This window comes from Nannobrachium achirus, assembly GCF_963921795.1.
Source record: "Nannobrachium achirus genome assembly, chromosome: 17".
NCBI lineage: Eukaryota > Metazoa > Chordata > Actinopteri > Myctophiformes > Myctophidae > Nannobrachium > Nannobrachium achirus.
In genome coordinates, this window is record NC_137824.1 from 51059687 (window position 1) to 51080458 (window position 20772).

The 20772-nt window shown below is 40.9% G+C and overlaps 1 protein-coding gene across 1 annotated transcript; it reads right to left on the reverse strand.

Moving 5' to 3' along the window:
* Nucleotides 1-518: 518 nt before the first annotated feature.
* Nucleotides 519-18664, reverse strand: pcgf1 (polycomb group ring finger 1; the record flags this gene model as incomplete). The annotated part of the gene is made up of 9 exons (XM_080746795.1): nucleotides 18557-18664; nucleotides 11951-12056; nucleotides 11590-11742; nucleotides 10555-10626; nucleotides 8944-9049; nucleotides 8438-8480; nucleotides 6122-6208; nucleotides 4655-4836; nucleotides 519-603 (listed from the first exon to the last, which is right to left on the reverse strand). Exons 1-9 carry the CDS (start codon nucleotides 18641-18643, stop codon nucleotides 519-521), a joined length of 921 nt encoding a protein of 306 aa, XP_080602921.1. The 5' UTR covers nucleotides 18644-18664.
* Between the last annotated feature and the right edge of the window lie 2108 nt (nucleotides 18665-20772).

Below are 20772 nucleotides of genomic sequence, written 5' to 3' on the forward strand. Positions count from 1 at the left end.
ATTACACGTTAGTAAGCAAAGACTAAATCATAGTTGAATGGTCTTTTGACTGCAGGCAGCCCTTAATGCATTTCAGGCCTGAGGCATAAAATGCACAGCAAGTCAAGATCCCCAGATCTAAACATAGCGCATGGTATGGGGTACACATGTGTTTTCTCTCCACAACTGAACTTAATTATAAAGCAAAGCAAAAATTAAAAAAAAGGTTCACATTACGTTTTTATATTAATTATTATTATTATGGTTGTTACTATTATTATTGTTGTATGTATATGCTTTTATCAGCAATATACCCATATCGCCTATATTTACATATCTAAATACTAAGCTGTTTATCAGGTGAACTTCTTAATTTAGCTTGTGTAGGAGAAAATTAATCTTCATCCTTTGCATTTAATTCAAATCACTATATCTTCCAAGAAATTGGCTGACTATAGAATTCTCTTCACAATTATAAGCAGTTATGCATTAGAAAAAATAGACAGCCTGTATGCAGATATAAATAGCCATTAAACACCTTAAGCAGTGGCATATGGAAACCACACCTGGGCCTTTCTCTGTCTAGTTGCCTGGTGGACACGTTTGTCCTGAACAGAGAGAATCCTGGGAAATGAAGGCCCAGAAAGGTCAACAGAGGCATAAGGGCCAATCAAATGATCCGTCCAAGAGGCCCACAACATTTATAGTTTTAGCCTACAGGTCAAACCTTAAGGGGATTATTATTGTTATAATTGATAGATTATGAGGTTATGATTTTCTTTTTAAACACAAGGGACACAATCAAAATTCATGTGTGTTTATATATATATATATATATATATATATATATATATATATATATATATATATATATATATATATGCTGTCAGGGGTTTCTTTGTGAGTTATTGGGCTTATTTTATTCATTTAAAATGGCCAAACAGGAAGCGTATGGTATTTTAGTATTTAAAAAGCTTTGCGTCAGATATGACCTGTATTGTAGAAAATCAATTATTCTTTGAGGATTCATCATAAAATGCTATTTATAAACTATGCCTTTCAATAACAAAAAAGTGTTACATCCCCCAAGGTCACAGAATCATTTGAAAAACATTTGGCGCTGCATGTCCTTACTCCTTTCTTTCTCTCTTTGTGAATTTAATTTCCTTTGGGCCATACAATTCTAGACGGAGAAAACACACATTTGTGTTTGAAAATAGAACGTATAATTATATGTTACTTTATTTATGATCAGATATTGGCACCTTGCATTGAATTGGTTTGAATTTGGACTATATAGATTGTGTATTTACTTCAACAGCATCAACAGCATGTATGAAAAGTGCAGAGACTGCCACCTAGTGTTGACACACAATAACATCCTGTTTGTTAATTTAACTCTTGAGAGTGAGAAAGTGGACCCACCTTGAGTAAATATTTACACTGGGTTAATTGAATAATTATGAAACTCCACACATAGTTGTCCCTTACTCACTTAATATGACTGTGTATGGAGAGGGGGTGGGTAGGTGTCTTGCTTGATATTATGCCAATGACACAGAATTACTTGTTTATTTTAAGACATGTACAGTCTTACAATACAGAGCCAGCACTGAATATGTACTTTCTGTTACTAAGAATGGATTTGGAGTCTAATTGCATTTGAACTGGAGACACTAATATATTTAATAGGCAATTGCTGATTTCACAAACGGTAATAGAAAGTCAGTGAAAAATAAATGTTCATACAGGACTGTAAAATAGTCTGTCAGTGACATTAAAATATTATGGTCCTGTTTTCGCAGACTGAAAGGACAACTGCTAAAATTTCCCTGTTTTAGTGCATAGAGCCATTTTAGTATAGAATCTAGTATATATATTTAATTATTATTAATCAGGACTGTACATAATATAAAAGTTAGGCAGCATGTACGATTATGTTAAAAAATAATGTCAATGTAGTCATAGCTATGAAATCAATGTTTACATTAATCAAGTTAATATTTTAAGTTAAACTTGAAAAGATCAATTTGTGAAATAAATCGTATTCTTTTGACCGAGTTAGAAAAATAAATATATATATATATATATATATATATCTATCAGGAAAGTATAATAAATTAAACTTCATAGCATTATTTCCGTGCAAGAAATTGTTGGATTGGGTTTGTCATTTTGCCCTTTGTTTCAAAAGACTGAAGCTTATACGGTATACGTAAACATTTGCACTTGAACTTTAGTTATTTCCAAAATCTTACAGGCACACGTTAAGCATGCGTCCTCAACCGTAACTTCTACACAAAACGTTATATTTGTACCCCGGGAAGCAGCTCCTAAATGCTTAAAAAAAAAGGTGTTATTATAAATAAACAAAAATTATTTGACAGCATTTCAGGTTGACTGAACAGTGCAGTGTCAGGAAAGAGAGGTTGCAATGTGACCAGGGGCGTCACAAGTATTTTATACTTTAGCTATTGAAAAATATCAGATATACAAGCTCACAGCATGGCACCGAGTGCCATGCTGCAAGCTTGTAGATCTGCTATTTTTGAAAAGTCGTGAAAATGTGTGTGTGTGTGTGGGGGGGGGTCCCTGGAACTAAATATTTTGAGATGGGGGTCCGTGACCAAATACATATAATTCTGGGGGTCCTCCTTCACATGAAAATGTTTGAGCACCACTGACATAGAAACAGGTTTTTCAAAAAACCATAGGATTTGAAATGTTCAGACTATTTTCAAGATTAAAAAAAAATAATAATAGCAGAACTACAAGCTCGCTGTGAGCTTGTATATCTGCTATTTTTCAATAGTTAAAGCACAACATGTGAGTGAATCCTTGTGCCCAGGGCCCAGAATTTGGTGCGACACCCCTGAATGTGACAGGTCAAGAGCCAAACTTGAACCCACATGCTGTCAGAACTAGGCTTGCGCCTGCTTGCTCAGCACAATAATTAGCAGCGCCACCAAGCCAAGTGCTTGTAAACTTTAATTGAAAACTTCCATTGATGGATTCCTCAGCAAACATGCAGTCTGATGAAACTGCTCGTCTTAAAAAGAAAAAAGTTACGTTGTGGATGAACGCAATATTTTGTACTAATTTGGCGTGTTTCGTGTTCGTGGTGTGAATGTGTAATCAGTCCTTTTTTGACAGACGTGCTGAGTATAAGCAAGGTTGACTATTTAAATGACATAACGCTACTTAGCTTTCATGGTATGGTGCAGTTTAATTTCCCATTCAGATCAACAGCATGGAACATTATTTGTCATTTCTCATTTAATTTTCCTTGCTACCTCATCTATTCATTCTCCAACTGTACCTATACGCATAATTGTTATGTTGATGAATCCATCTCTGGTATATTGAACAAACCACACCATTCATTTTACCAATCAAATTTATTCTCAAAAAATACAAAAAACAAGGAAAATAAGTATATGTACACAAAACACTATTAAAATAGAATGTATATTATACAAAATATGTACAGCTGCCTGCCAACTGAGGCCATGTTCTATCTGGTTCTTTTGTCCTTGATGGTATAGTGAAGGACCAATGGTTGAGCCTGGGGAGAGAAATGGACAACTCAACATTAGAGCAAGGCCATTTTAATACTTTAGCTTTGATTGCTATGCTGTATCACCAAAAATGTCTTGCATGTCAATGGTCTTCAGTGAATTCATTGATTTACAGTATCTTCTAATGTACCAAATTATATTATGTAGGCATATACATATTATAATTAGTTATTCTAAAGTTGCATTTAGAGTCCACATTTCTGTCACATAGCAGAACTCTCATTTAAAATAACTTATGAGGACAACAACTGAGAACAATTAATCTGCCTTTTTAACTTTTTAACCGGGCAAGCTTCCATTCCATTTTAGAACTTAGCATTGGCTATTCAAAAACAGAAGATCTACAAGCTCACAGCAGTGCACAAAAGAATGCGCTGTGAGCTTGTAGATCTGCTCTTTTTGGTGCAAGTCTTTGAATATCGTCACTGTCTGGCCAAAACCTCTTAACTCCATTTTTGAGGTTTTTTGATTTTTTTTGGCATAAATCAGGGCTATTGAACACCCTTTACATCTGAGTGTTGGTTAAAATAATATTGACCCAATGGAATGTAGTAAAAAGTGCTTGAGACAAAACCTCCTAACTCCACACTTTCTGCCAAACCAGCTAACTCCACCCGATTGGCCCTCTCTTTTTTTCATAAATATGTGCTATTGAACACTCTTTACATATGTGTGTTGGTTAAAATAATATTGAACCAATGAAAAGTAGTAAAAAGCCCTTCGGTCAAAACCTCCTAACTCCACTTGAGCTAATTTTCCCAAAAATGAACATTTTGGAGTTGGGAGGTTTCGGCCCGACAGCAGAGATATAATACTTTTAAGCTAGTCTGTTACTCAAATCCTTGTTTCTGGGGGTCCCTGGAACAACATATTTTGAGATGGGGGGTCCGCAGCCAAATAAAAATCAGTGTTTGAAAGATGTTGAATAATTAGAACTACCGATTTTTAAAGGCATTTTGTAGAATCTGCTTCGGGTCTTGACGGGTTAAAGTCACTGTGGTCTCTTTAGTTTTTTACACTTCCCAACATTAACAAAACATTGATCCTGAACATTCTCCAGAGCTTCCTAACGGCAGCAGTACAAAAAAAGAAAGTACCAGAGACAAAGGGGAAAGAAAAGAGAGGGGGGGGGGCGTTCAAGTGTAAAGGAATGTATGAAATTTGCTGGCGCCAGTTGAGAGTGGCTGTGTCGTAGTACCTTGCCAAACCAGTGAGAGAGCCACAGCCGCTTCATGGTCATGTGATCGGGGAGGGACTCGTTATTGAACAACATCTGGACCTGCAGATCAAGAGAGACCACACGGACAGATGAAACGGGGGCAACCTGACGGGACAACCACAGCTACCGCTCTTTGTCTCCATGCGTTGTACAGTTAGCCCCGCTGGTTCCCAAACAGTGGGTCGCGACTCAGGACCCATTTGTGGGTCGTGGATCACTTTTTGTTCCTGTGTGTTCGCGAGTGAATATCCCTTTATTTATTTTTTGTCATTAATTATTACTACTTTTAATAGATTTTCTAAAGATGTCCACAAAAATGCAGATTTGTACAGGTTGAAAACAAATTCATTTTTTTTTTCCAAAAGGAACTTCATAATGAATAAAATAAAATATATTACCTAAATTAGAAAACAAATGTTTAAGGAGTAGTGAAGATAGCAGATCTGCAAGCTCACGACGCATTGTGAGCTTGTAGATCTGCCATTTTCACTAGTTTGAGTCCCCTGGCAAACATCTGATTTCTCTTTTGGGTCTTGAGCTAAAAAGTTTGGGAACCACTGCTGTAGCCTGTGGCTAATCGGGGAAAAGATTTAGCACATCAATCGGCGGTGAGCGTTCACTACAGAGCCTCGAATTTGGCATCAAAGATTGAAAATATGTTGGTGTAGTATGAAAGTGTTCATATTAAAAAAAAAACTCATTGGAATCTGAATATGAAAACAATTTGATTTGAGGAATTTTAAAAGTTTCCGTTCAGTTCGGAACTGAAGAGTTGCGAGAGTAGAACGTAGTGCTTTAGAGTACAACCTTCCCATTATCGCTACCAATAAAAGCGTGACCGTTCCCCGATCTGTTCCTACAAATTAAAGAAAACAACCCCAAGCATTAACCTGTTAATATAACACTATGTACAGTGGACGCCTCTAAAATGCACTAGTCACTGTGTGGCATACACCTTAAACCCCCAGGTGGACTGAACCGTTCAAAAACCTGTAGGTGAATCACTGAGCTACAAAGGGAATCAAAACCCCTAAAGCCTATTTTTGGTGAGCAACGCTGATGTGCGCGAGTAGAACTTAGGCTCAACCCTGACAAGGTGTTGGTCATGAGCTCTATAACCCACCATATAGAGAAACATTCTGCCAAACAATTACTGCCTTGAATTCTTACTTGCCACGTAAACTATTACTCGGATGCAACAGAGGCCCTCTTGGGAGTTTGGTTAACACATTGACAGGCAGCAGGCTTACATGCAACAAAGAAACAATGGAGCTACCTAGCATAACACAGCAAAACATTTTGCACCTTGCAATATGAACATCAGCAGATGTGATAAGTAACAGACCTGGTGTTTCTCCACATTTAGTCGATGACACAGGACTTTCCTCAGGTGTCTCACCTCAGCACGGACAGAACAGCGAACAAACTTCTGCTGCAGAGAGGTAAAACAGCATGATGATCAATGAAAAAGGATGGACTCAAATGTCACCCCTTTCATTTGCCTGGGCGATGCTGAAATTATGTTGCATTTCCAGGCTTGGTCAAATATCTTTCTAATAGCTGGGGAGTGACGCGTGATTATGGATCCCACTGGGAAAGATGGATGGAAACGGCATAGAGCGCTCGTTTTCACAGTTATTGTCCACGACATTGCAAGCGGCGCGAAGGCCAGCGGACCTTGGTCCTGCTCTTCGCCCCCGATCGCCGCAGGCGCGAGTGGCCGCGAAGAGGGGGCCAGGGCCGCGCGGCCGGCGGAGCGCCGCGCGAGTTACGAAGCCGTGGTGAATGCAATCGTTCTATTTATGCCCAGGCCGTAAGGCCTGGGCAAGCGCACGATAAACACAACGATAATTGGGTTTTGGTGCACCTCACGCGGTCCAAGAGACTACAACGGAGCGCTCCCTACATCCGGTTCAGCCAATCACAAGCTTCCGGGGCGTGGTTATCCATCTTTCCCAGTGGGATCCATAATCACGCGGGAGTGACGACCATAACGTTGTGACCGTGATCACTATATCCAGAGGAGGGGGGCATTACAAGGTTCAGTGAAAACATAAGCAGCTTTGGAACACACGTCACACTCGACACAGGTCTTGGATTTTAACCCAGGTGTCATAATGAATTAAAATGAATAGTCAAATACAGCAGTTCATTATTTCTTTTAAACCGCAATGCATACAGTAACGCAAAAAGTGATATAATTATCTGCACATTCAGTAGTCACCTACATAGCCAACTCATTTACCTGCAAAAAAATACAAAGTCCTAAACACATGCTTCCACTCAGCAACACACCCACAACTTATGATTTAACACAGTATGGAAACGCAACATTGGTTATGAGTTGAGATATACTGTAGGATTCAAATCTATGGTAATGTATGTACGCGGTAAAGTATGTCCACTAATTGCCGGTAGTGCCCCCCACCCACGGTATTTTCTTATGAGGGGGAGACCATGTGGTACATGTGGTTTACCACGCAATATCAATAGGCAAGATAACTGAGGCTGAGCTCACACCCATGCAATGCAAAATATGTGATATTTATTTTACCAGACTTCACCAAAAGGACACCTCCCTGTCTCATGAATGTAGCTATAAATACATGTTTGGCTGTGGTCAAAGGGCCTTGGCTTAAGTAATTCTCTGGAGTTTAATATGATATACTGATATACAGTATATTCCCTCCCATGAATTCGAACAATGTTAGCATGGCTTCTCTAGGAATGTGCAAAGGAAACGTGTAAATTAATAGCCCTGTTTAAAAGCAAACAAACAAAAGCAAGGTTTCAGCATTCTCTTTGATTAAAGTTAATTCATATAAAAAGAAATCTGTGTCATATGCACAAAGCCACAAACACCAAGGCCTTGAATCAAATACAGCAGAAGAGTGACCTCTGCTGGTTGAAACAGGTCAATACAGCAGCGTATGAACATTTCCCAAACAAGTAAGCATTTTTGATATGGATACATTTCTATTTAAGTTATTGACACTTACATTGTGGGCTACAGCCGCGGCTATCATTATTACTAGTTTTTCTGTTTTGTTTTCATCCAAGTCTACTGAAGTTAAAAGGAACATGTCATGTGTACTGTGTGTGCTCTACAAATAAAATGACGTGGAAAGATAGGCAAACAAAAACAAGACTTTCATACACTGAGCTCACCAATCCTGAAATAGGGCTGGACATCTGAATGGGACATGACTGTACTGTATACTGTATCTCTGATGTCAGGGCTTATGTACATACTGCTTTGTTTGTAAGCCTTTAATGTTTAGCGAAATAAAAAAAGGATTAGTTCACCCCCAAAATGACTTTTTTTTTCTATCAATTACTCACCCGTTGGAGACTTGAATTCATAGATATGTTTTTGTCGCATTCAGACAATAATTTGAGGAACAAAGCAGGCTCTTTGTGTCTCCATAGGGAACCATAGGTCATCAAATTATTGTCTTAGGAATTCGACAAAAACAAAGAATTATCCATGAATTCACGTCTCCATGGGTGAGTAATCGATAGTGAAGACATTTATTTTTGGGGGTTGAAATATCCCTTTAAAGAGAGCAAAGCGTTATTTGCCAACGCAACCCTGTGAGAGCCCAGTTGCTCTGAAACATCATTATGTATTACAAAAAAAAACATCGTGTTATAGCCTTACCTGAAGAGTAAGTTTTGTCTTGTCTTTTCCAGAATGTGACGAACTAAAAATAAAAAGTAAAAAAGTATTTAGGGTTAGGTTAAACTCAAACCTTTCATGTGTTGACTGTTGATATTGTCATATTATGTCAATAATTATACTTTAACCACTTGAACCCTGTATACTTTGTTGTCTGCCAAATAGTTAGAATATTCACTGAATGTTCAGCAATCATTATGATATGCCCAGAATAGGGACGCCACACACACACACACACACACACACACACACACACACACACACACACACACACACACACACACACACACACACACACACACACACACACACACACACACACACACACACACACACACACACACACACACACACACACACACACACACAATATGTCTGCAGCTCAGACAATTAAATCGTCTTTTATTAAAGGTGCTAATACAAATAGATAGTGACTGACGCATGCTACTGCATCTTCCTCAGAGTCGGGATTCCAAATCAAAGCTTACCTTTGTCTTTCCAGACAAAGCGACACCTGCTCATCATATCTGTAGAAGTGGGCTTTTGAATGGTCAAAGCTAGTGTATGGTAAACCTGTGGCATCAGGCATGGCATCTAGGAAAATAAAATAAAACCAAATATGAGGAAGACAATGTCAAAGTGAAAGGACAAATTTAGCATATCATCAGGCAAGGAAAAGTACTGCATTGCAAAATGAAATCAACGAAAATGCATTTGGTTAACAAGCATGGATTCATGTAATATGTGAGGCATTTATTAAACAAAATAGACATCATATTAGGAACGTTCAACATTTTGATGCTGGACATGTAGATCCTGACTGGTTGATTGTGCCCGTAGGTCGCAGTTTAGTATGAGAAACGTCACATCTTGACCATATCTGTCCGTCCCTGTAACACTTCGTTTGTTGATTGACTCTCTGACATCACTGTGATGTCAGGGGAACCACACTACCAGAACCCCTTTTATGCCCATATACTGTATGGAGATCCCTGATGTCATCAATATTAATCCCATATCTGTGGATGCCAATATACATGTCAGTCTAATAGACTATACATGTCAGTCTGACCAGTGTGGCTGGTTCTACAGACAGGTATCTCCATATATGGGCATAAAAGGGATTCTGTTAGTGTGGTTCCCCTAACAGGACTTCATATGGAAATGCCCATATACAGTATGGAGAACACATCGGCCACATACAATCCTTTTTATGCCCATATACAGTATGGAGATCCCTGTCTGTAGAACCAGCCACACTGGTTAAGACTGACATGTATAGTCTATAGGTTAGAAAAGCGACCTCGCCGTTTATGGCGAGGTCACTTTTCTCCCTTAGGCGTCTTACGTTGGTATACTCCAACTACTTTGCGGTAGAGGGTAGCACGGGTCAAAAAAATTAGATCCGTCTCTAAAGGGAACCGAGGATATTTGGACCGAACCGAATTTCCCCATGAAACATTCTGGTCTGAAATGGAGACAACTGAAATTGGATCCGATCCTAAATGGAGCCAGGGAAAATTAAACAGGTCTGGTCAGGACTTTAGACCTGCACTGTGTCCGTTGCTATATTATGCTTATTTACACCATTACTTTGAGACTGGTCGACTTCTCGTCTCCTCTAGAGCGCTGAGTGCACCACACCTGCCTCTTCGAGAGCTACAGCGGAGGGTTGCGGTTGCGTCATAGACACGTGTATGTGTGTGTGCGTACACACACCCCCCTCGAGTAGAGCAGACACTATGGATTTTAGAATGTAATTGCAACACGTATATCTTTAAAAATAACAGTTGAAGGGTTTAATATAAATTAACAGGATTCATGCACCATTTTGAAAGTAAGATTTAAGACTTTTTAAGGACCCGCAATGCTCCGAACGAGACCTGCAGCAATTGGACCTTATCCGACCCTTCCCTGAGGGACACGTCAATATCTTAGACCCGAAATGGCTTGGTTCGGCTCTCGGGTAAAATTCGGTTCCGGGCAGACCCATGCTACCCTCTACTTTGCGGCCGGGAATGTCATCATTGCTCATGAGGTCTCACTTGCGTCATAAATCACATTAGTGAAGCAGTGAAATAAGTAGATGACAGTCTTACCATCCCCAGTGGGTTGGATGACTCGCTCTAGCCCTCTGGACTGATAGAATTCTTTTATTCTTTTATCTTCACCTATTCAACAGATAGAAATGATATTAAAGGTTAGTGGCCATCAATTATCAATGTTATTACATGGAAACCAGCGGAGAGACGGCTGCAGGAATCATCTGACGTTTGATCTATCCAGTGATGGAAGAAGTACGCACAAACCCGCCAACCAACTCCCATTTTGTGAGCGGTGCCAACCTCTCCAACATTTGACCAAGTGTGTATATCTGTATCAGTATGTATGCATGCATGTATGTAGTATGTGTGGGTGTGTAGTGGGTGACCTACCATCAAGTGGCGCTGTTGAGCAGCCTAAAGGACCATTCACACTGAGCACTATAACTATGAAAGTATGGTTTTAAAGATCGTTCTAAGTCAAGAGGACGGCAGCGTTAACGCTGACTATATATTTAAACCAGTAAGACTTCCTAATAGGGAGATAAGCGACCGCCAGGTCCCAGCGTGATTTTAGGGCAATATGTGTAGGAGTATTGTCCAAAAATGTGTTTGAAGAAATTGGCCTGTTGGTGGCGCTATATGGGACAGATCCATGTTGATGACATGAGTGTAGACATACTGTGTACCGATTTGCGTGATTTTAGGGCAAAATGTGTAGGAGCAGTGTCCAAAAATGTGTTTGAAAAAATCGGCCTGATGGTGGCGCTATACGAGACAGATCCATGTTGATGACATGAGTGTAGACATACTGTGTACCGATTTGCGTTATTTTAGGGCAAAAATTGTAGGAGCTGTGTCCAAAAATGTGTTTTGCAAGAATCGGCCTCAGGGTGGCGCTAGAAGAGGGTCATGTGTGAATTGATAATTATATGTTCGGATAATTATATGTTTGATGAGTAATGTAGAGAGTTCAACCTCAAACAACTACCTTTCTGGGGCAACTTATGTCCAGCATGAGGCCAGGCCATCCTCATGAGGCTCCCCTCAAGCTTGTAAATAATAATACCGCATGGCATAACTATAACTTACTTTCTTGTAATCCAGGCACCAGTTTGTAGACGATGTCTTGCATCACTCGGTCCAATTTCAGGTTGAGTAAAGGCTGCGTTTCGTGGATTTTGATGTTACACATTGGACAATACTTGCTTGTTTGCAGGTATTTTACAATACAGCTCTTGCAGACTATGAGAGAAAGAGAGAAATACATTATAAGAAAAAAAGGGGGAAAAAAAGACTTCAACCGAAGGCACAGATGTAAAATGCAATGGAATAGCCAACTACAAGAATTTTGTTTGGTTTTGTCAGTGCTGTTCTTTATGCAGTGAACAAACAAAACAAAATTTAGAATATATTAATATTGCATTAATTTAAGGCCCTTCTTGTTACTCACATGTGTGCAAGCATTCTGTAATTGTTGTTGCATCTATGAAGTAGCCAGCACACAGGTAGCAGACAATGTGCTCGTTCAGGTCCTTGATTTTCAACTTGACCTCCTCCTGCAAAACGCAAACAGACTTTTGTTGGCTTTTATTGTACTCTTTCGTAGAAGGTCATGTGTAATCTTCACAGTGGCCAGCAATGTCAGCTTAAAGGAGTAGTTCACCCCCAAAATGACTTTATTTCTATTGATTAGTCACACCATGGAGACTTAATAATATTATTTTGTATTCGTCGCATTCCTAAGACAAAAAAATGATTATAGTAAATGTACCCCCATTGATTCTGCATGCGACAAATACAAAAAAATATTATTGAACTCAAGTCTCCATGGTGTGACTAATCAATAGAAAAAAGGTCATTTTGGAGGTGAACTACTCCTTTAACTTAAAACCCTTAACATGCATCCATGCACTAAGCACCCAACTAAAGAACAGGTGATCGCAGATAGTTTTTCCATTTCCAGGTGAACGAGAAGATGATGCGCCTTCTGCCATGTGCTTCTTGTTTACTGTACATGTTGGTCACATGGTGCATTCCAGTTGCCGGCAAAAATAAGGCAAATACACTGAAAAACGGTGGCAGAGGCCAATTAATTCATACCTGGCAGTCGATGTGTTAAGTGTCAATGTGAAAAACACTAGACACTTTAATGCGAGAAGTCATTAATGCCAGCTTTGCTTTACACACAAACAGCCTCCATGTGTGCTTTTTTATAGCATGCCAGCGAAGCAGAATCACTGGCGTACGCAACCAAGTCAGCATCTACTACACTGTTATGAGGTTTTTGACAGCTCATGTCATTAGATTTCATACCTTTTAGAATAGTCTGTAACAGGCCGCCGTCACATAAGCTTCGGGAGTTAAGCATTTTCCTTCACCAAAGGTGAACATTTTCCAAATAATAAGAGCATTCTAAACTCACTTCTTAACCCTTTCTCTAGCTCTCTTTTTCCCTGTCTCTCTCACACAATAACTTCTGTTGCGATAGACATTATGCATTATGATAGCCTACAAATTTATGCTCAAGTAGGCCTGTCCTCGACTCTGGATTTTTGAAGTCGACTCGACTCGAGGGGTTCATTCCGACACGTTGACGAATCGTTTTATAGTCTACTTTGTGTAAAAAAAATAAAATAAAAAAAAAGTGTTGCTTTAAACCACGACAACATAATACAATAATATATTAAGATGAATTGAATACACGGTGCGAGCCGAACTTTATCTTCATAGCAGTGTACAACCATAGTTATAACACACCGTTAAAACAAATAAAACATCTCCACTGTTCAACTCTGCCCTGTCTCTCTGCAGCGTGCAGTAGAGATGAGACATTCGCAAACGATTCCGCTCTCTTGAACGGCTCTTTTAAATTAACGATGGGATCCAGTCCGCAGTCGCGGGACACAGAGCACTGACAGAGTAATGAGTCAGTGTCGAGAACGGATTCATTTCAGAAACGGATCATGAACAGGCGGAGGCACAGCTCCCGCTAGAGCCAGCAGTGTGGACATGTCATGGACGCAAACACAGCGAAACAATCATTCATCATGGATTACAACACTGGAACAATTCAGAAGCACTTTAATTAGAAAATGTAACTTGTAGCCTACACTTGTGTATGTTAATTTAACTTTAGAAGAGTGGACGTGCGTTTGTGCTGTGGCAGGTTATTTAATATGGGATTTTGACTAGGGATGGGTATCGTTTGGATTTTTACGATTCCGGTTTCGGTTCTGCTTATCGGTTCCGGTTCCAAACGGTTCCAAAATGGTTTGGTTTTTACACAAAAACATTTTTTTTAAATTTAATTTTAATGTTTAATTTACAGTTTTAATGAATCATTTAAAACATAATTTTTTAATTGAATTTGAATGTTTAATTACAGTTTTAATGAATTATGATGACAAATGAAATCATATTTCAATGTCTTGAGCGATACTCTTATTCTGAAGAGATTAAGAAGTCGACCACCGCCTGGATCCTGGAAGTCTTATTGCGGCTAGCGCAACATATCTTATTCTGAAAAGATCGGCTACCGGAAGTGTTAGATTTGCCAGCTTAGATTTGACAAAATAACACAGCTCGGCGAGCGAGCGACAGAGAGCTGATCCCGCAGTCGCACCATAACCCAGAGAGACACGCGGGGGTCCGCAAGCACTGTTGCTGTTGCCGTACCGTCTTTCAGATGAATGCCACGCTGTCATAAATGTTTCGACTCCATCTCACGTCTCTCTGTGGCTGTGAAGGGCTCAGCTGTACTGGTGGATGGGCTGCTAATTTTGCTAGCATCGCTGTTGTCGTTGACTGACTGGCAACGCAGTTGTCCCCCGATTGTGTGTGTGCTTGTGTGTCTGTGTGTTTGGAGGAATACAAGAGCCGCTTCCCAATTCAGAGTGTGCGCCCTTCGTAGTGTAGCCCGTGTAGGGCTTGTCCTGTGAAGTGCACGTAATGTAATGTAGCCTTTTTTGAACGGATAGCACGTCTTTTTTTTTACTGGTGCGTCTAGGAACCGATAAGCGGTACCGAAAGTAAATATTATTTTTGGGTACCCAGGAACCGTCATGTCCTTATCGGTTCTGTCCCGGTACCGAATTTCGGTACCCAACCCTAATTTTGACAGCGTGCTTCTCCTCTTACCGTCCCGGCTCCGAATGTTTTAACGAAGCGGCGGTTCTGGCCGTTCCGTCTCACTTTCACCCCCGTATGCAAGACAATAAATAACTGTTCGCCAATTGCTACTTCTCTCAATTGGAAGTACATGATTGACACCAGTCCAGCAGTGCACCGCAGTAGTAGGCTAACTGGTGATATAACAAAATATATATTTTCGCCTCGACTCAAACAATTGGCGTCGATTCCCGGGACTTAAAATGACGCGTCGATTCGTCGATTTTTAGAGGACAGGCCTATGCTCAAGTAGGCTAAAGAAACATATCTTCTATTATGTTACTCAAAATGGGCACTTGCCTGGTCGGGCAACCTGGTAACAAACTTCACCTGCCCGACCACTTTATTTACCTGCCCCGGCAGTCGGGCAAGTGTTAGCGTCAATCCCTGTATGCACACAATGGGTTTTGTGCTATCACATATAATACTTTTGAGGAGAAATATTGAAGAGTAGAGAAGCACCCCTGTCCCACCCTGCCGACTGTTCCTTTTAAGGTAACTCTTAACCACAGAGATTCGGCCGTCGGGGGCCTGGTGGTCAAGGCGCATACCACATACTAGGCTATGATGCCTTCTGGCGTCGCCGGTTCGATTCCCGATCCGGACGACCTTTGCCACATGTCATTCCCCATCTCTCTACCCATTTCCTGTCAGTCTACTATCCTATCAAATAAAGGCATAAAAAGGCAAAAAATAAATCTTAAAAAAAAAAAAAAAAAAAAAAAAGATTCGGCCGTCGGAAATGGTTGGAAAGTGTCGGCTGCCGATAAAGCTGTCGTTGGCAGGTTGTCGGCAGCGGATCGGGACTCTATTGACACGTCAATGGGACTGGACTTGCTCAGTTTTTATGAGTCGTCCTTGCCCCTTCTGGAATGAGTTTTGGTGAGAGAAAAGACAAACTTCGGTTGCCAGATTCTGTGAGTGAAACAAGCGACCAGGTCTATGAAAACATAACCTCGCCCACCAGGCTTTCAGAGAGAAAGCCTGGTGTTTGTTCACAACAGCCCGTTTGGTTTCCGCCCAACGCGGAAACCACTAGAAGAAGCGGCGTCGTCCTGATTTGGTTCCCTCCGTTTGTTTCCCCAATCCCTTTTAAAATGCTCGAGTAGCCTAGTGTAGTCTTTCCAGTCGCTACGAGTTGGACAAAAAAAAGATGCATATACCAAACACATTTTTCAAAAGCAAAACTACTCCGCATCAAGGAGTTTATTAGGTAGGCCTTAAAAGTATGTCCTTGAGTGCAGGGGAATTATTTTGGGTTAAAACTGTTTCCGGTTGATAGTTCCGGCCAAACTGTAGTCCTTTGAGTACTACAACATGACGTTTTGAGGTTTCCGCTCCAGACCGGTTACAAGTCCGAAAAGTGAAGCGATCCCAGACTAATGAAAACAAGCCAAAAATAAGCGACCATTTTCACCACTTGAGCTCTATTACCTCAGCTATTTTCAAAAAGAATCTTGAAAAAGCAAGGCCAAATAAGTAGCTACACTTCAGAAACAAGCACAAACAAAAGCAACCCGCAACTATGAATGTTTACAAGTGACTTTACAGGAAAACAAGTGACTTTACAGAAAAACAAGACTAAAGTCGCTTATAACCTGGCGACACTGGCAGTCTAGCGTTGCCGGCTAACGAGGTGTCATCTGAATGCAATGTTCTGTCGCCCAACTTTTAAATGCCAACTATGCCAAGCAAACTACAACAAACTAGCAGTCATCGCCATCGATTCAGCTCTATGATTATCTCTGTTGCTGCCCCAAAGGCCCCAGTTCCATCTCTGTACACAGAAGAACAAGGAGGCGAAATGGTGGCGCCAGGGGCATCAAAAACAAAAACTAATGACTAATGTAAACACCTTTTTGCATATGTATTAACCATCGTTTTGTTTAGAAGAGTATGTCTAGTGTTTTAGCACCATTGATGGGCCAATTATTTTGGATGTGAAATGTTTTTGTAAGTCAAACCTTTTAACAACAAAAATCTTGTATGCAAATATTTTCAGATGGGGTGCGTGGCCAAATACATTGCCAAATTAATTTGGGGGTCCTTGACATAGAAATGTTTGAGAACCACCGGTTTACAACATCCAGGAGGAGTCCCCAGGACTATTTTCTGTTATTCTTTTGGTCTAAATGTCCGACTATCTCTCGCGCCGTTTACATTTCTGTCTAATAAAGTATTCAACCAATCAAGGAAGCAAACCCATATAAGCAACTACACTTTAGAAACAAATATTTAAAAGCGACTTTATAGGAAACAAAGCACAAAGTCGCTTGTAATAAGCAGACATGGCAACGCTGAGTACGTCAATCAGAGCAACATCTCCAGGGTTACACATCTCCAATCAGAAACATTGCCATTCAGAAGATTGACTTCGAGGTCTAACCTTAACCTCAGTGGGGGTATTTCTGAATGTTTCTAAGTGGGGGTGTTTCTGAATGGAGGTCTGCTCCCCATCTCCAGGTGAGGACCGAAATTGACAGCTAGCCTGGTTCCAGACCATAGACTCCTCCCACTAGGACATTCAGGGCAGCTACCTAAACTAAAGAGCCGAGGAGGAGGCGAGCTGGCTTGCTACTACAGCTGGCAAATGTTTGTCAAGAACTAATCATTGTGGGTCTAAAAACTACACGTAAACACGTCAGCTTTAACCCCGCCATGTCTCATCGCTAAAGCAACCAGCGAGTAAGTGATTCTTCCCCCCCCCCCCCCCTCCCTCATCCCTCATCCTCACTTTTGCTCTCTCAATGATGAACGTGTTGCTGAAAAATGGTCAAGTTTTCGAGCCAACGATTGTGGATGTGAGCGACATAATAATAACACTCCGTCGGGGGTGGGCCGCGGGACATTGGGACAAACACTCACACCGACAGAGCATGGTGTGTGTATATGCGAGTCAGTCACTGTGCTGTGCTCGGACTCCCTCGGAGTGTTCGCTCGCTGAAAGGAGGAACGAGTCCTACATGTGGTGGTGGTGGTGGCATGAATGTAAACTATGAGCTGAAACTCTCGTATTCCGCACCGTACAAAAAACATAGCAGATTAGTTGTAAAAACACCACGACTGCCTCCGTGGCGACGTGCCTGCCTTGATAGAGGTGCGAGGCAAGAAGAGTGAGTGCCTCCGTTCAGTTCGGATGCGTGCGGAACCTGAGCTAGCTCTCGCGGTCCATCGCGTTTCATTAGTTTTATTAGGAGTTCTCCGGACCAGAGCTACGTTTCAGACAAGGTTTCATCACGAATGATGGCTGGGCTGGATGGAAACAAACACGCACGCAAGTCGTGCAGAGTAGACTGACAGAGAGGAGGAGGAACAACACGGGTGTAAACTCCCTCCACGCCTGCGTTTCACAGTCAATTCAATTCAAAGGAGCTTTATTGGCGTGAGAAAACCTACGTTCAAAACTAAAAATATACTAAAAACAGTTGGAAAAGCCAAAAGGGGGAACGTATACAGTTGGAGGGGGTACAGCATTGTGTAAACAGAGCAGCTATGTCAGTTTGTCTTTACAAGGCATACAGTCAGTCACAGTTCACTTTACAACAGCTCTGAGCTCTCTCTCTGTGTCTCTATCTCTTTCTCAGGCGATATACACAGTCTCTTTCACGTTCGTGAAACAGTCTCAATCTATCTGTGTCTTTCCCTCCTCTCTCTCTACAGTCTCCATCACTCTCCTCGACACGGAGAGAGAGGAGAGGAGGCTCCGCTGCTCCGCTCCGCTCAGCTCTGCCTTCCTTCCATTCCATCCACATTAACGCAACCATGTGCCGTGCCGTGTTTTGGCGTCTGTTTTCGGTCGACCGCGTGGCGTCACATCGACCCGGGTCCCGTCGGGAGAATGTATAACGTCAAAAACGTACTACATACACACGGGGGGGCCGCCACTCACCTCGTTCCGCAGCGGGTCCAGCTTGTAGACGGACTGGAGCTGGTTTCGTAGCCGCATCGCTATGGCCATTGGACCTTGTTCCGCCATCTTTGGGAATTTTCTGCTTACTTCCGGGTGTCCGGAAATAGCACTCAGTCAGTTCAGTTCTCAGCGGTTCTCTTCTCTCACAGCAGGCTGGTTGTAGAGGAGGAGGCGGTCAATGGATGTTTGCAGTGGTGGGAAAAAAAGTACTCAAGTGTTTTACGTATTTCTACATTGCAGTATTGATACTTTACTAAATTGTGTGAGTAAAAGTACAAAGGTATTCGTAGCTAAATGTACTTAAAGTACCAAAAGTAGAAAGTAGGCTACTCATTGTTCAGAATGTGCCATTTCAAGTTTTCAAATCCTTTGAAAATAGCAGATCTACAGGCTATTTTCAAATGGCCGAATGTATGTTCCTAATAATAATTAAGATCTACATCTACAAAGTAACTAGTAACTAAAGTGTTCAAATAAATGTAGTGGAGTAAAAGACAAAAGTACATATTTGCCACTGAAATGTAGTGGATTGATTGATTGATTGATTGATTGATTGATTGATTGAAGACTTTATTAGAAGTTTGCATAGGAAAATGTACAGTTTCATGACGGTACAGTTCACTGCCTGGTACAAGGTCTACTAAAAGGAGATCCTAGAAAAGACTAAACTTATTTCCACAGGAAACCAGTAGAAGTAAAAGACAAGTGCTGGAAATACTAAAGTAAAGTACAAATAGGCTACCTCAACATTGTAAAGTTGTTGAGTAAATGTACTTAGTTGCTTTACACCAGTGGTTATGTTTGTGTTGTACTTCATTATATTTAATAAGACTTAATTATGCCACACTATGAGGTTGGGTTTAACACAACCACTTGTTATACTAGTGTTTTGGCGATAGAGGGCACTGCAAGCATTCATTTCAGTCCTCTCCAGGGCTGTAACTTTTGGTTGCTGGCCTAGATAGGCCTATTTATTTAACACCATTAATTCTTTATTCGTGTAGTCTAGTTTGCAAACGAGTTGGCCACCACTGAGTTTGTTAGCTTACGCTAATTTTGATGCATATATAGGGAACTGGAAGGCTTAGTAAATTGGAAAAGTTAAAAGGAAAAGTCTGACATTTTAAATCCAAAAGGCAAGGTTAGTCTAGTCAACATCCGTACACTGAGGTGAACTGGATCCAACTTCCAATTCATCCTTGCTGCAGTATAGTCTGAAAGCTAAACATGTTTGTGACCAGAATGTCACTGATCCAAAGCCTAGATCAGTGGTGTCCGGGGTCCTTGAGGGGGTCCCCAGCAAAACCAGTTAATAAAGCATCAAAATCAGTTTAACTACTTTAACCCTGTATATATCAGATCAGCATTTTGACAATATCCGATCTACAAGCTCATTATGTGTAGCGATTTGATATGTCATGAGCTTGTAGATCTGCCATTTTCAACATCTGGGGGGTGAACAATTTTAATATTTTTGAAACATTTTAACAACACATCTTGTATGGGGGTCCCTGGCAAAATTATTGTCAGATGGCGGTCCACAGCTAAATACATCTTAATTTGGGGGGTCCTTGACATGAAAATGTTTGAGAACCACTGCCCACTTCATGGTCTTCACCAGAGGGGAATGAGGAGCATTCTCCTTTTGCTCAACAGTAATGCAGGGCACTAAATGCTGGTCTCAGTGGACATGTTTGTAGTTGCACTGAAGCTTCAGTAATATACTGTAAGTATACGAGGCAAGGTGTTGCTGTAAAAGAACTCACAGGCTCAGCCATAACCATCTGTGCAGTCTTTAGTGCTTCATAGTGCTATTTTGTACGAGTAGCCTAACACATTTTGCGTCCTCTTCCAAATGCAGGGCCTGAGAAAATCTCAACTCCAATGAATAATTAGTGTCTGTGGTTGCCTACCGTGCAACCAGACTATAGTTCTTGTCCAGCTTTATTATTTCATATAGAGTAACCCCAAAAGTCCATTGAGTTAAATTGACCTTTTCTGTCCCTTTTCTGATTGGACAATATAATGGATTTGAGGATTGGTCAAGCCTCACGTCACGTGACATCACAACACAATATAGCCTATAGGCAACCACACTTGCAATTTCCCGGAATTGCACCTTTCAAGTTCTATACGTTATTGAATTATAGGGAGAAAGTTATGTCTCTGTAAAAACAGAGAATGTGGAAATCCTG